The sequence below is a fragment of the Pteropus vampyrus genome, unplaced genomic scaffold (assembly GCF_000151845.1).
Source record: "Pteropus vampyrus isolate Shadow unplaced genomic scaffold, Pvam_2.0 Scaffold311, whole genome shotgun sequence".
Taxonomy (NCBI): Eukaryota; Metazoa; Chordata; class Mammalia; order Chiroptera; family Pteropodidae; genus Pteropus; species Pteropus vampyrus.
In genome coordinates, this window is record NW_011889092.1 from 1,029,484 (window position 1) to 1,043,522 (window position 14,039).

A 14,039-nucleotide genomic window follows, 5' to 3' on the forward strand; every position below is an offset into this window, starting at 1 on the left:
GCAAATAAACTTTGTGGCAGAGGAAAGGGGGCGGGGGGCGGGGCCTCGAGCCCAAAAGAGGGGGTGGGCTCCCCGCGCGCACAACGCTGGGAATCGCTAGTAGGAGGGAGGGAACCAGGGAGGAGCCGAGGGAGAAACAAGACTGCCTGAGCACATGCAGACCCATGCGACCCTTAGGGCCCGAGCTGTCCCCCAAGGACTTGCTTCGACACACACGAGCTCTGAGTGTGGTCAGCTCCGCGGACATACAGCCAGGGCGGCGCACACACTGCCATTCAGCTCCCTTCGCGCGGAAACATGGGGACCAACATGGCAACCTCGGACCCACAAACTCACTCGTACACACCGACACTCAGGTACACGGCTCTCCCAGCCAGGAAAGGGGAAGGGCTCGCCGCCAGGGGGAGCACTGGGCACCGCAGGCGGACTCGGGCTCTGGCCCGTCCTTGTCCCGCCCCTTCACCCGCCCATGCCACGCCCTTTATTCGGCCCTCGGAGGCGAATCCCGTTGTAACTGCTGCCAGGTCCAGCCCCTCGCAGCCCCAAACGCCCCGCCCTCTCCTACCTCTGTGGCCTGTCCAGCTCTGACCGTCTGCCAAAACTGTCCACGCCGCTCCTAAAGTCCCACCCTTTATGGCAGCGCTCCCGCCCGCTCTCCTGTTTCCAGCTGCCCGCCCAGCGCCGCGTCCCCTCTTTACCCAGTTCTTTGGAGTAAGTGGCTCTTGCACCCTCTACCGGCCAGAGTTGCCCCTCTCTCTCTTCGGAACCCCGGACTGATAAAATAGCACTCACCACCAAAAAAACGGAGGATTGGAAAGACTTCACTTCTTTTACTTCCTTTCAGTTCGCTAGTTCCTGCAGGAGCCGTTTTAAAACTAAGTCCTTCTTAAAGCACACTGCCCTTCCTTTGGCCTCATATACAAAAGGAGCTTCGACAGGAACGCCCTTGACTTGCCAATGCCAAACCTCCACTCCTACCTGCGGTTGCTCCACCCTCATGACAAGGAAGGTGTGGGTCATTTCTGCTTCTAGCTGATCCAGCCCTTGATTTCCCCTCCCACCTCTGCTCCCGGGTCGGGCAAGTCTCGCATTGTACCGGATACTGGGGCCTTCCCCTCTCCCATCTGCCTCTGCTAGGTCCCGTTCATTCTTCTGGGCCCCGCTTTGTGCGGGACAGCTCCTCTACATCTGAGTGAACGAATGGGAATTTATGGAGTGCCTTCTGTGTATGGGTAATATTATTTCATTTATTTTATTTAGCCTTCGAACCACCCTTGGTAGTCGATATTATCGCCCTTTCTACAGGTCATGAAGGAGAAGTTACTTTGACCAGTGTCAAAGTCAGGAAATGGCAGCTCTTGCTATGACTCAAATTTGGATTTTAGGTGCTTCAAACACCATGCTCTTCCAGACAGCCTTCCCTAGTCCCAGATTCCTGATGAAGAAAGGAGTTCTTTCTCCTTTGAGCCGGCAGCAATCTCCTCCTCCTTGGGCCTGCGCTCACCATCCCCAGGAACAGAAGATCCTTTTGGTCTCCTCAGCCCCAGGCCTGTGGCTGGGCCTAAGATAGGAGGCCCTGGGAGCAGGAGGCCCTTGTCCAGATGAAAGGGCAGAATGGTAGACACTCAGGGATTGCCTGACTGCCCCGAGAGAGGTAGGGCTCAGCCAGCATCCTGGGCCCTGCTTGCTGCTTCCCTTGGGTTGTGGGAAATTGCTGTAGGGAGAAAGCTCTTCCTTTTTGAGTTGAAACCAACCTCCTGTAAGTTCCAGCTTGGTTTCAGCTCTGCCTCAAAGGGACCAGAACATTTCTCCCTCTTCACTGGGAAATCAATGAAAAGGAAGAGAGTCCTGCCTGGCCTAGTGCCTTTCTGTCCTTGTCTTGCTGTGTGACCTTGGGTAAATCTCTGCACTTCCCTGGGCCTCAGCTGTCTCATCTGAAAAGTGAGGAGTGGGTTTAGGGCTTCCCCAGCGGTGCCTCTCTTTGACCCTATTTGAAGTCAGACTCTTTTCTAGAGTTTTTTTTCTATTCTTTTGGGGCAGTTTTAGTATGGTTGGGGGGCGGGGACCCTCATCCCAGGAGTCACTGCTTTCCTCTGATAATGATGCCCCTTCGTTTGTAATTTGTACTTTCCCAAACTCTTTCATACCCTGTCATATTCTGTGTCCACATCACTTCTGGGATAGAAGTTCTTTTTCCCATATCACAGATGAGCAAACTGATGGAGAGGAGTGGAGACTCAGGACACAGGTTCTCAGCATCCTACAGCTTGGCCATGCATGAGGTGAGCTGGCTTGGGGCTTTGGATGAGGGGTCCCCATGGTGGAGAGGGAGGGTCTTTAAAGATTTAGGCTGGGCCTCCCCCCAAAGGGAAGCTCACACAGTCAGAAGGTGCCTTGGCTGCTTACAGCAACTCATGAGTACCCCCACCCTCAGCCCCTTCTGATTTAGGATAAGACAAAGTCATCTGCCTGGCACAGAGGGACCTGAGTGTTTTTAGCCCTCAAAAGACTCATCTAGGAGGGGGCTGGGAGTGCTGGGCACCAGGGTGGAGAGAAGAACATGGTAGTGGGAGTCTAGAGCCGGGCCTAATGCAGGCACCTTCACAGATATGCTGGGTGACCCTAGCAGGTAACTCTCACCATTTGGGCCTCAGGCTCCTCACCTGTGAAAAAGGAATGAAAACAACTTATCTACCCAGCGAGTCCTGGCAACTCAGCGAGATCAAGGCTGTAGAATCCCTTGGAGAAATCAAGATGGGAAGGTTGTGACGGTCACAGTCATGGCCAGTGATGGGCCTTGAGTACTTAAGAGGAAGAAAGATGAGGAGCGAGAGTACCCCAAGAAAAAATGAGCTCCAGGAAGGAAATCTGGCTCCTGACTCCATTCCTGGCTCCTGACTCCTATTAGAAAATGACTTGAGATTGTCCCGTCCCTTTCCTGTACAATTAGACCTCAAGCACACAGAATTGGATTATTTATAATCTTTTGTGCATGACACATTCTCACCAGTTATTTGACTCCCGCCAAACAACAAACCAACTAAGACCTTTACAATGTCCTACATCTCATTATATAGTCCCCCCACCACTCCTGCTGCCCCACCACCCAAGATAACCATCACCTCCTGTGTTCAGCATTCTCTTGCTTTTCTTTTTATACAGTTTTATTGCAACTGCATATTTCTTTAAAGTATATGTTTTCATTTTCATTGTTTTTAAGTTTACAAAAAGCACATCTTGCTGTATATATTTTTTTGAAATCTCTTTTTACTTAATATTATACGGCTAAGATTTATCCATATGGTTGCATATCGTCAGTATGGTGCATTCTGGCTGTGTGAAATATTCCATTGTGTGAATATAGCATAGTATATTCATCCACTCTCTTGTGGATGAGCATTTGAATGTTTCCAGGTGTTTGCTCTTGTGAACAGTGCTGCTCTGAGCATTTTGTACACTCCAGGTGCACATGCACAGAAGTGTTTGTGGCAACGGGCCATGTGACTACTTAACATCAACATGAGGAGGCATTGTTAAGATAGAATTGAATGTCTCTTCTATGTTTTTTTCTTATCCGTGTTTTATTTTCTGTAAAGTGCCTGTTTGTGCTGCTTGCCCATTCTTCTATTGGGTTATAATACTTTTTTGTACTTTATGAAAATTCTGCCCTAAACTTTCCATGCTCAGTACCCCTGGTGGCTTAGGGAGGGCTTATAATATTATCATTATTTTATAGGTAAGGAAACAGAGGCTCAGAGAAATGATGGAGCTTGTTCAAAGCTACAGTGTCAGTAACAGACCTGCAAAAAGTTAATGCCTTCTGAGGCCATTGGGCTCAGCTAAGAAACCTCTGTCCCTCAAGCAAGATCAGGGCCCCCATGGTCTCCAGCATCTCTTGACTACTTCATGAACTTATTGTCTCCCTAGGAGACCTTCTTTGCCCCTGGCCCTCTTTATGTTTTTCTGAACTCTCCTCCCCAACCGTAATGATCCAGATCTGTATGTGTTTATTTCATTATTGCCATTTTCTTCCATCAGACTGGGAATTCCCTGAGGGCAGGGACCCACTGCCTAGCATGATGCCTAACATACCGTAGGTTGTTTACTGGAGGAACTGTCTGTTTCCTTGTCTAAACCCTAGCCCCCTGGATTCCCTTTGAGGGTAGGGTCTGGGTCTGTATGCCTATCACCATCTCCGAAGAGCACAGAGAATGTTTGTTGAACAAATGAATGAAGGAGAGAGGAGGCAGCCTCAACCATTTCTAGGACAGATCCAAAGCCCCTGGGCTTTTCTTGCTTTGAATGGAAGTCTCCCCAAATACAAACCCTGGTTCCTGCCTCTCTGGCTCCCACATCCTTGACTCTGCCCTGCTGGCTTCCTGTCCTCAACTGCCAATAGCCAACACTCACAGATCTCCTGTCCTGAAAGTACCTTCTTTGAGCCTGGCCTTCCTCAGAGCCTTCCTCTCTTAACTTCTCCACCCATTACCTTCACTTCCTCTCCTCCATCCCCTTCCACTCTCCCTTCCTCCCTCACCCAACTCTACTGCCCTATTATGTCACCATCATTCAGAGACCTCCATGCTTTGAACTCTACCTCTCTGGTTCCTCCTCCTCCCCAGTCCCCTGATGTTGGAGTTCCAGGATTCTATCCAGACCCCCCTTCTTCTCACTCTCTCCCTCAGGAGGCCCATCTACCCCTCAGATTCAAGCTCAAAGTGGAGTGACCACTCCTCAGGCTTTGCACCTTTTCCAAGAAGCCTTTCTGGTTGTCTCCAGACCCTGTTGACTCTTAGCTCCCACCCAGGTGGAGTCCCCTACCCCAGTACAGGACACCGCCTGGGCTCCACCTAGGTCCACCATCTCAGTATTCGTTTTGGCTGTGGGTAACAGGCCCCCAAAACTGGTGGCTTAAAAAAGATAGACCCTTACTTATCTCTCATGCAAAAGTCCATATTTAACTAGCCCCAGGCTGGAATTGCCAGAGATCCAAGCTGCTTCCAGCTTTCTGTTCCACCAGCCACAGAAGGCACTCTTGTCTTCCTGATACAAGATGGTGCTCTAGCAGTCACATTCATATTGTAAGTGACAAGAAGGGAGGGGAGACAAAGAACAGATACCGCCTGTTTCTTAAAGATATTTCTCTTACCATATTAAACTGTCTCAGGGTACTTTGCTTATATCCCATTGGCCAGGAATAAGTTACCTGGCCATACCTAGCTGCAAGAGAGGCTGGGAAATGGAGTTTTCATCTTGGGAAGCCATATGTCCGGCTAAAAGAGAATTGATATTGTGGTTGCCACTTAGCTGTCTCTGTTACAACTTCCTAGGGGTCCCCAGTTCCTGGGACTGGCTGGGGCAGGTGGGCACTCGGAAGGCAGATGAAGAAAGGGAAGGGAAGGGAGGGAGGGAGGGAGGCAGGGGGATCTACTATTTGGGTTAGAGAAAGGCTGCGTGGCCTTGGAAAGTCAGTTTCTACATCTGGGCCTCGGTTCCCCCTTCTATAACAGGAAGTATTATAAAGATTAAGTGAGAAGATGTGTGTAGAGCATATTGCATGATGCTTGGAAATTGCAGAGCCCAGCAAGTGGTCACTGCTGTCATTGTTGCAGGTCCCCAGTGCTTCCTGGATTGGCAGCTAACCATTATTCTCTAGCCCTGCCAACTCTCCAGCCTCATCTCAGGCCACAACCCTTATCCTTCCTCCAGTAGCTTCCATGCCTTTGCCTGTGCTGATCTTGGTACCAAGAACACTCTTATCTTCTTTCCTTCAGTCTAGTTACATCTATCCTTCAAGACCCACCCTGCACTGCTCTATCCCCTGGGAAATCTCCAACTCATAGAATAATCACCTTGGACCCCTTCGAGCCCTCATGGTTCCTCTGCTCCTCACCATACTCCATATCTACAGCCTGGTCTGTGTTCTCTCTGTTCTCACTCCAGCAAGTAGACATCCCCGGGGTAAGCCCTCAACCCTCGCCCCATCACTGAGTATGCTCTGGTTAAAATGAGGAGGGAGAAGGGGGATGAAGAGGAGGAAAGAGACAAAAGGAGAGAGAAGACAAGGAGCAATTTGAGCCCCCAAAATGGCACTTGGAGTCCCTGGTACTGGCATGTAATAAATGATTTTCCTTTAGAGGAACAGATGGAGCTCATGGATTATGGCACTTGCTCTCAAGAAAGTGTGCTGAGTCGTTTTTTTTTTCTTGAAAGACCAGCTGCCTCCCAGGTAAAAGAGAAATAGAAATTGTGGCAATCCCCTGCTTAAAGTTTCTTGTTTAGAAATCTCCTATGATGATTTCTAGAGATAGACACTGTAGAAAGGTGTGTGCTAAAAAGGCAAAATCACTATAAGAGTAACATTTATTGCATGCTTACTATGTTCCAGGCATTGTTTAAGTGCTTTGCACATATTAATTAATTTAATCCTCACAAAAACTTTACAAGATAGATTTCATTATTATTCCCATTTTACATTTAGGGAAGTTAAGGTACAAGGAGGTTAACTAACTTGCCCAGAACAACACAGCTAGTAAATGGTAGAGCCAGGATACTCACTCAGGTGGCCTTGCTCTGAAATCTGTAACCTCTATTCTGCTTTGCAAAGGGAAGCTGGAAATGGAATTTACCTGTGGCCCACAATTTTCACTCTTAGAAAAGTAACCACAAGGTCACAGTTCTCAGTAGTCTCCTGAGACCGTCATCTGGGTTTCTATAGGGGCTCAGCCTGGGCCATGGACAGAGGCCCTCCACCTTCTGCTCTCCCTCTCGCCCACTCCTCCATCACAAGCGACCAAAGAGATTGGTCTCAGGACTTGGAACAAGATGCAGTGTGGGTAATATCTGTACTGCTAGGCATGGCATGGCGCTATATAGGGAATAAGAACCATCCTCGGTCTTCTGACATTCCCAAATTTCTATCTTACTTTGGTCCACAAAATAAAAGTTCCCTCTGTCCAAATTTTCAGCCTCTCCAGCAAGGGTACTTGGAATGGATTCTCAGGGTGGGCTGGGCCTGGTTTCCCCACTCCCCAGCTGCAAGCACACCTCTGGCATTACTACCGAGTTTAGCTTCTCCAGAGTCCTTCTCTGAATGGCCCCATTGCACAACAGCTTTGGAGATTAGGCAGGCTAAAAGGAAAATATTGGATCAGTTATACAGTCCTTCCCCTCCTTGCCTCGTCCCTCTGTCCATTCCTCTTCCTTTCTAAAAAGGAAGACTCTCCTTGCCATCTTGGTTCTATCATGTACAAGGTCTGTGGTATACCAGCAGCCAAGAGCAGGCCCGATTGTTCCACTGGAAACTCAGTGTTCCAAGGAAAACTGAGATTTGGGAGGAGGGAATAAGGCCTGCAGGAGAAGTTAGAGGGGAGGAGGGGCGGTGGGGAGAAGAGATAAGGAAAAAGCAGACATGATGGGGACCTGCAGAGGTGCGGCTGAAAGGAGAGGTATGCAGGTGAGGAGAACTTGGGAGGGCCTTCCCTGGTATGATTCCCCTTTGCTGCATCCTCGGGACCTTCAGTAAAGATGCCTTTCCAAGACTTTTTAAGGCTCAGGTCTGTGTTTGAGATACCTCCATATGAGATGGCCTCCAGGTAGCCTTCCAGGTACCTGCAGGCCAGAATGATGGAGCTGAGAGGGCAGGAGAGGAGCCCAGTGGGAGTAGTCTGTCTTGAGACTGGTTGGCAGGCCCGTGACCATGGGACCTGCATGTTTTAGCCTCCTGGGATGGCTCTGAGTCTCCTCAAGCTGCTGATTTCTCCTTTTAGAATGAAGCAATGTTGAAGGGTTATTTCCCCTAATGGAGGGGTCCTGGTGGAGGTGTCCCAGATATCGAGGACACCCTGAGCCTGCAAGAGGCACATTTGAAGAGGTGGGCAAAGGAAAAGTAAGGTCTGGGGCTCTTCCTGGCATTTAATGCTTTGGTCCCACCCAGCTCCTTTTCTTGTCACCTGCTTTCTCACATACCCAACTCCCTGAGCTTAGTTGCAACTCACTGTTGCTTTACGGCCAGGCTCAGTGCATCTCTGCCTCTGGGTTTTGTGTGCATAGAGCCTTCCACCAGGAGCTGCCTCTGCCTTTCTGTTTTTTGGATTCTTCACCACCTCTGCTAAGAGGCACTCTCTGATTTCTTCCTCCACAGCTTGGAGCACCTGGCACACTCCTGCCATTCTGTGGAGAGTGGCCATGGGACAGCTCTTGTTTCTAGGCTTTCATACACAGGAGGCCACATGCCCTCTACCCCAGCTCTCTGCCCATCTGCCCTATAGGCAGAACTTAGCATAGGGCTGGCCCACGCTGCACTAATATGCTCCCCGCTTCTGTTTGCCGAGCTCCTACTCAACCTTCAGCATCTGGTTTGGATGCCCCACCCTCAGAGAGCTCTTTCCTGACTCCTTGGACTGGGTCATGGGGATCCTCTGGGCACCCAGTCCCCCTAAGCCATACTTCCCTCTGTCACAACTTTGACATCATTGTCAGTATTTCCAGTAGTTGGGAGCCTGTATGGAGCAGGTCTAGGGCTGGTTCTTCTGGGTCCCCAGAACCAGACCAGGCCTAAACACAAAGTGTCAGTAAAGGTTTGCTGAATGAATGGAACATAACACTCAGAGAGCTCATATTTATCCTTCAAAAACCAGCTCAAATATCTCTCCCCAGAAGGTCTCATTTCCCCCTCCCATCTTTCCTCACTCCTTTTTCGGTGACTCCAAAGCATGCAGCATGCTCCTCAATTACAATACATGTCACACTATATTTTTGTGAGCAGCTTAACATGGCTTCCCCAATTCTCCATGGCTGACTGGGACCTTCTGGAGAGCCAGGCTCAGGCTTGTCTGTCTCTGTGCCCACAGGACCTGATCCAGTAAAAGGGCTCAATAAATATTGTTGCTGAGATTTTGAGGTCTATGAGGGACCTCATTCCATGCCCAGCTGAGCTAAGCTCTAATTCTCTGCATGGTTTGAGTTGATGGGGCTTCTGGTACATCGGCCACAGTGGCAAACACTATGGCTGTCCAGGCCCCACGTGTCCTGCTTTGGTGGAATCAGCGACCCTGCCGCTGCCATTTGACTGTGAGTTTCTGTAGCAGCTCATGTGGCCGCTGGCGGAACTTCTTCTGGGTGAAGTAGAAGAGGATGGGATCCAGCACACTATTGGCACTGGCGAAGGGCCGTGTGCCTTTGTAGGCGGCTGCAAAGGTCTCTAACACGGGGCAGGGGACACCGGGTGTAGAGCGCACTGCCAGGTAAGCTGTCTTGGTGATATGGAAAGGTAAGAAGCTGATGGCAAAGGCAGCTGCCACCACCACCGCCATGTGGGCTGCCTTGCTACGCCGCTCCTGGGCCACAGGTCCTGCTGGGCCATCCTGGCGGCACAGACGGCGGGCCAGACGGCAGTAACAGGCCAGCAGGGCAGCAAAGGGCAGCAGGAAGCCGATGACCGTGAGGGCCATGCCATAGGGCAAGTAGCGGGTGGCCAGGGCGGGTGGGCTTAGGTCGTAGCAGACGGTACGGTTACGCTGGATGCCTGTGGCAGCAAAGAAGGCTGTGGGTAGGCATTGGGTTGTCACAGCCAGCCACACAGCCCCACACACTAGCCAGGCAGCCCGGCGACCCCCACGCTTGTGCCAGGGTGCCAGAGGGTGGCAGATGCCCAGGTAGCGCTGGAAGCTGATGCAGGTGAGGAAAAGGATGCTGCCGTGTAGGTTGGCATAGAAGAGGAAGCGGATCAGGCGGCAGGTGAGGTCGCCAAAGGGCCAGTGGTCACCTTGGGCATAGTTGTAGATGAGCAGGGGCAGGGAGCAGGCATACAGCAGGTCAGCCAGGGCTAGGTTCAGGGTGTACACGGCTGTGCGGGTCAGGGCCCGGCGAGATGTGCAAATCTGGGCAATGACACAGGCATTCAGTGGTAGGCCGGCCACCAGAACCACTGAGTACACAGGTGGCAGTAGCAGTTGCTTGAAGTTTTCTCGGTAGACACAGGTGGTGGGTGGTGAGCCCAGAGATTGGTTTGTGTCATTGTACCACTCCATGGCTGCCTGACCAGGCTTCCTACATCTGGAGAGGCTGGGGAAGCAACACACAACCTGTCAGTGACCACACTCACTAACCACCCAGTAGGCCCCTGTCCCTCTAGATCTCCCCACCTAAGCTGTCTCTGATACTGACCATGTCATGGAAGACCCACATAGCTCTCACTTCAAGGGAACCTGGACTACAATAAAGATCGAGCTTGGAAGAAATGCAATTTACTTTTTTTTTTTAATAATATTCATGTTCTACCAGTCTTCCTGGTGAACTTCTTTTCATTCTTCAAAATCTTAGTCACATTTCTCTTCTGTAAACGGAGATTGGTGGACTTTGGTTTGAACCCCAACTCTGCTACTTAGTAGTTATGCGATCTTGGGCTAGTGGTATACCTTTTCTGAGTCTCGGTTTTCCCATCTGAAAAATGCGGGAATGATGCACCCACTTCTCAGGACGTCATGACGTTAGAGGCACTATATCATGCTACGCAGGGCTTCCCTGGGCTCCCTGGTGTTTGGAGATTGTGGTCATGGCTGGCCAGTCTGTCTGTCTCTCCCCCACAGACCAGGAACCTCTTGAGAAGGGCTAGGTCTAGTGCTTCTTTGTGTCTAGAGCCCAGCCCAGGGTCCCAGGGTAGAGAGGGCCCAGTAACTCAATTAAACGACATGAACAAAATGTCCACACACCATGAGCTCACCAAGGACAGCGCCCGCTTCCTCCGCCTGGACTCCACCTTTCAAAATCATGGTTCTTCTTTCGCTTGCGGTTTTCTTATCTGTAAATTGAGGGAAGCGGGTGATTCAGAAGTTCCCTAAGCCTTCTTCTAGTTGACTTGAGGCTACAACTGGTCTAGCAGAGCCACTGAAGTCACAGCGCTCCCTGGTGGCTAGAGTGAAAACAGCTTCCCTGAAGGCAAATCACAGAGGGAGGTCAACAGCTTACTTTATAGGGAGGGAAATCCAGACAGTGAGGGGTGATGACTGCTCAATCTTAGTGAGTTAGAGGCAGAGGAGCATGAGCCCAACTGCATGACTCAGAGGAAACTTAATGTAGCCCATGGACATGGAACGTAGAGGTTACAAGCCCAGCTTTAGAGAACCAGGTAGGCCTGGTTCAAATCCTTGCTCCCCTTCTTCCATGCTGTTCAACCCAGGACATGTCACTTGCCTTTTCTGGGCCTGTGTTCTCATCAGCAAAATGTATCAGGCTGGGTTTTGTGGGGAGCCAGTAGCACAAATGCCTTAAAGGGTCCCCTGATGTTGTAAGTCTGACGTCTTGATGCCCACCTCCCACCTAGCATTTCCACATTTACTGTTATCTAGGGAGAATTCACCATTTAAATCCAATAGGCCAGTAAGACAAAACCATCGATATAGTGAGTCAAATCCTCCCCCTCCCTATTTTAGAGGTGGGAGAAACTAAGGCCCAGAAAAAATATGCACTCAGAAGGTGATAGAAGGTTGAAGCCGAGTGTATGGGCTTTGGTCCAGATGTCCAGGTTCAAATCCTCACTCTGCCACATGTGAGCTATGTGGCCTTAGGCTCATCACTGAACCTCTGTGCTTCTGTTTTCCCATCCATAATATGGGATAATTTAGCACTTGCTTCATAGGGCTGTTGTGAGGATCAGTCAGTGCCTGACAAAGGGCAAGTGTTAGCTGCTTTTAATGTGAATGTACCAGCTAAGTAAAGTTATGAGATTTGTAAAAGTTATATTAAAGGAAACATAACTCCCCACACCAATATTTTCCAACTTAAAATTTGATTTAGATGAAGATATTTTACCCAGATTCTGGGCAACTGCAAAACGATGATGTTTGGATTCTCTGTGTTCCACACCTTATATCACCTTTAGTTACCAAAGATTCTTTGTGGGGCTTCAGCCCATGAGTTCGGAGTGCTGGGTGCTCAGTTGACTAGTTAGGCACAAGGGGGAAGCCAAGGAGGAAGCACAGCAGTCCCGCCTTTGTAATAAGGAAGCCAAGATTAGTACAGGCAAGAGAAAGTTCATTCATTCATGTCTTCATTCATTTCTTCGGGCCATTCTTTCATTCATAAACTCATTCTCTGGTTTTCACACGCCAGGCATTTAATTAATATTTATTTCTTGATGGATGCATGAGGGCACAGTATATAGATATAGATGTAGGTAGATAGATACAGATACAGAAATACATATATACATATACTTATACCTATACATATATATCTGCTTGTCTGAGGGGGTAGACCAGTGCAAGCCAGAGGATGGAAGAGACTTTTCAAAGGAGGATGAAGGTTGAAGCAAGACCCTAATGGTTGAAGACGGTTTCTGTGGGTAGACTGGGGTGTGAAGCCCCCTAGGGTGTCCCCAGGTGAGGAGGAAGGTGGAGCAAGCAGGGCCTAAGAGGAGAGCAGTCTGCTGGGGCAGAGGGTCATGGTGAGGAGGAGGAAACTGGTGGAAGGAACTGTGCTGTGCCCCTGAACCCTCCTTGGGGAGGCCTGCTGCCCTCAGACACCACCGCAGAGACAGCGCTCCACCTTAGATGACTGGAGACTCCAGTCATTTTCTGCCCCCGACTCCCTGGTGAGATGGGTACACTTAGAAGGAAGCAGAGCTGCATGAGGGGATCCAGGGCAAACCTTCAGGTCTGCTCCAGGAAAGGCAGGCCTGGCTGTCACCCTGAGAACATCCATTCTGCCTTCTGAGGACTTAGGAGTTACTCTTCCAGGTCTTGGCAGGAGTTGGTTCTGAGGAAGGGCTTGCGTGGCCCCTGCCACTAGGCAGCAGATGACATTAGCTTCCTCTAGCTCTCACAATCTGTCATCTACTCTTGGGCCCCGAGCCCTGGACCAGTTCAGACTCCAGCCTCTTCCTGGGCTACAGCTACTCTGCCCACAGTGGGGGGCTTTCGATTACCTCTTTCCCTGCATCACTCTGTCCTCTGGGGAAAAGCTCAAACCTCTGCTCTGATAGTCATACTCCTGCAGAGCCTCTAGCCTCATCTGAAATACCTCAGGTCCCTCCAACCTACCTGTCCCTTTCTCTCTTGTCACATTGTTCCCAAGATATCGAGGTTGCCACACAGCCACTCACAGCCAGAGATCCAGACTTCCTCTCCGGCCTCCTCATCTTTACTGTCTGCTTTACACAAAGTGCCATTTAACCTATCTTTGCTCATCAAAACTCCAAGTGTCCATCAAGTTCCAGATTCAATCTTGCTTCTTCCTTTTCTGATGCCCTATCTGGGTAGAGTAACTTCCTCTATATTCCCCAACCCTGTGGACCTCCTCTGGGCAATAAGCCCAGCTTGCCTGCCCAATGTCACAGTGCCTTGTATCCCAGACCCACCTCACACTGGTCTGTGGCCAGGAGACACAACCAAAACTCACATGCAGCCTCCTGTTCCTGAAGTGCCTCTTGTCCCTGAAGCGCCTTGGTGGCCCCAAGTGTGTAGCAAGGAGAAGCCAGACGTGAGGCTCCCACTGTCCTGCCCTCAGCCCAAGTTTCAACACCTCTGACAGGGCGGGCAGCTTCCTCTGTTTCCTGGCAGGGCCGTCTCTGACTGAAATAGCCCCCATGGGGAGCCACCCCCTCCCTAACACCCCTAACACCAAGCTCTGGCGGAAACTGGGCCTAGAGGAGTAAGGAGGCGGAGAAACGGTCTCCTTCCCAGAACCCTTTCCCACCCCAGCAGAGGAAAGAGGAGGTAGAGAAAGGGGAGTGTGTGTGTGTGTGGGTGGGTGGGGGGGACCAGAGGCTGCTTACCAGTGCCACAAACCCAGCAGCTTCCTTTCTCCTCAGCCCCCTATGTTTTCTCATCTGTCAAACGGGCAGGTTGGTGATTAAATAGTTTCTGGTTCCTTCTTCAGCTGTAATACCCAGTCATCTTCCCAGTCACCCACTCCTTCATCCACCTCTCCTTTCTCAATTCGTTCAATATCTCATTCACAGACATGCCCATCCCTCTATGTGGCAATCTACTTATGCACTTACTTATTTAGCCACCCTCTCCTGTCCTTCTTCGGTCTTC

At 50.3% G+C, this 14,039-nt stretch overlaps 1 protein-coding gene and 1 long non-coding RNA gene across 9 annotated transcripts in view; one reads left to right on the forward strand and one right to left on the reverse strand.

The window, feature by feature from the left end:
- The first annotated feature begins 115 nt into the window (after nt 1-115).
- LOC105303646 lies at nt 116-3,560 on the forward strand. Of its 2 annotated transcripts, none has more exons than XR_002776664.1 (4): nt 116-1,009; nt 1,386-1,654; nt 2,185-2,282; nt 2,655-3,560. It is a non-coding gene; the product is annotated as an uncharacterized LOC105303646 (long non-coding RNA). The 2 variants fall into 2 exon arrangements; XR_002776665.1 differs by having other exon boundaries at nt 2,208-2,282.
- Nucleotides 3,561-6,345: 2,785 nt separating this feature from the next.
- Nucleotides 6,346-14,039, reverse strand: part of P2RY6 (pyrimidinergic receptor P2Y6) — a 42,796-nt gene continuing 35,102 nt past the window's right edge. For 3 of the 7 annotated variants that reach the window (XM_011377396.2, XM_023521708.1, XM_023521710.1), the window contains exons 2-3: nt 10,713-10,801; nt 6,346-10,065 (exon numbers count right to left, since the gene is read on the reverse strand). In XM_011377396.2, the coding sequence (XP_011375698.1) occupies nt 9,045-10,031 (987 nt within the window). In that variant the 5' untranslated portion in view covers nt 10,032-10,065; nt 10,713-10,801 and the 3' untranslated portion in view covers nt 6,346-9,044. Of the gene's footprint in view, nt 10,066-10,712; nt 10,802-13,398; nt 13,498-13,774; nt 13,829-14,039 lie in introns of those variants that run through there. The other 4 variants (XM_023521711.1, XM_023521707.1, XM_023521709.1 and 1 more) reach the window with 4 other exon arrangements.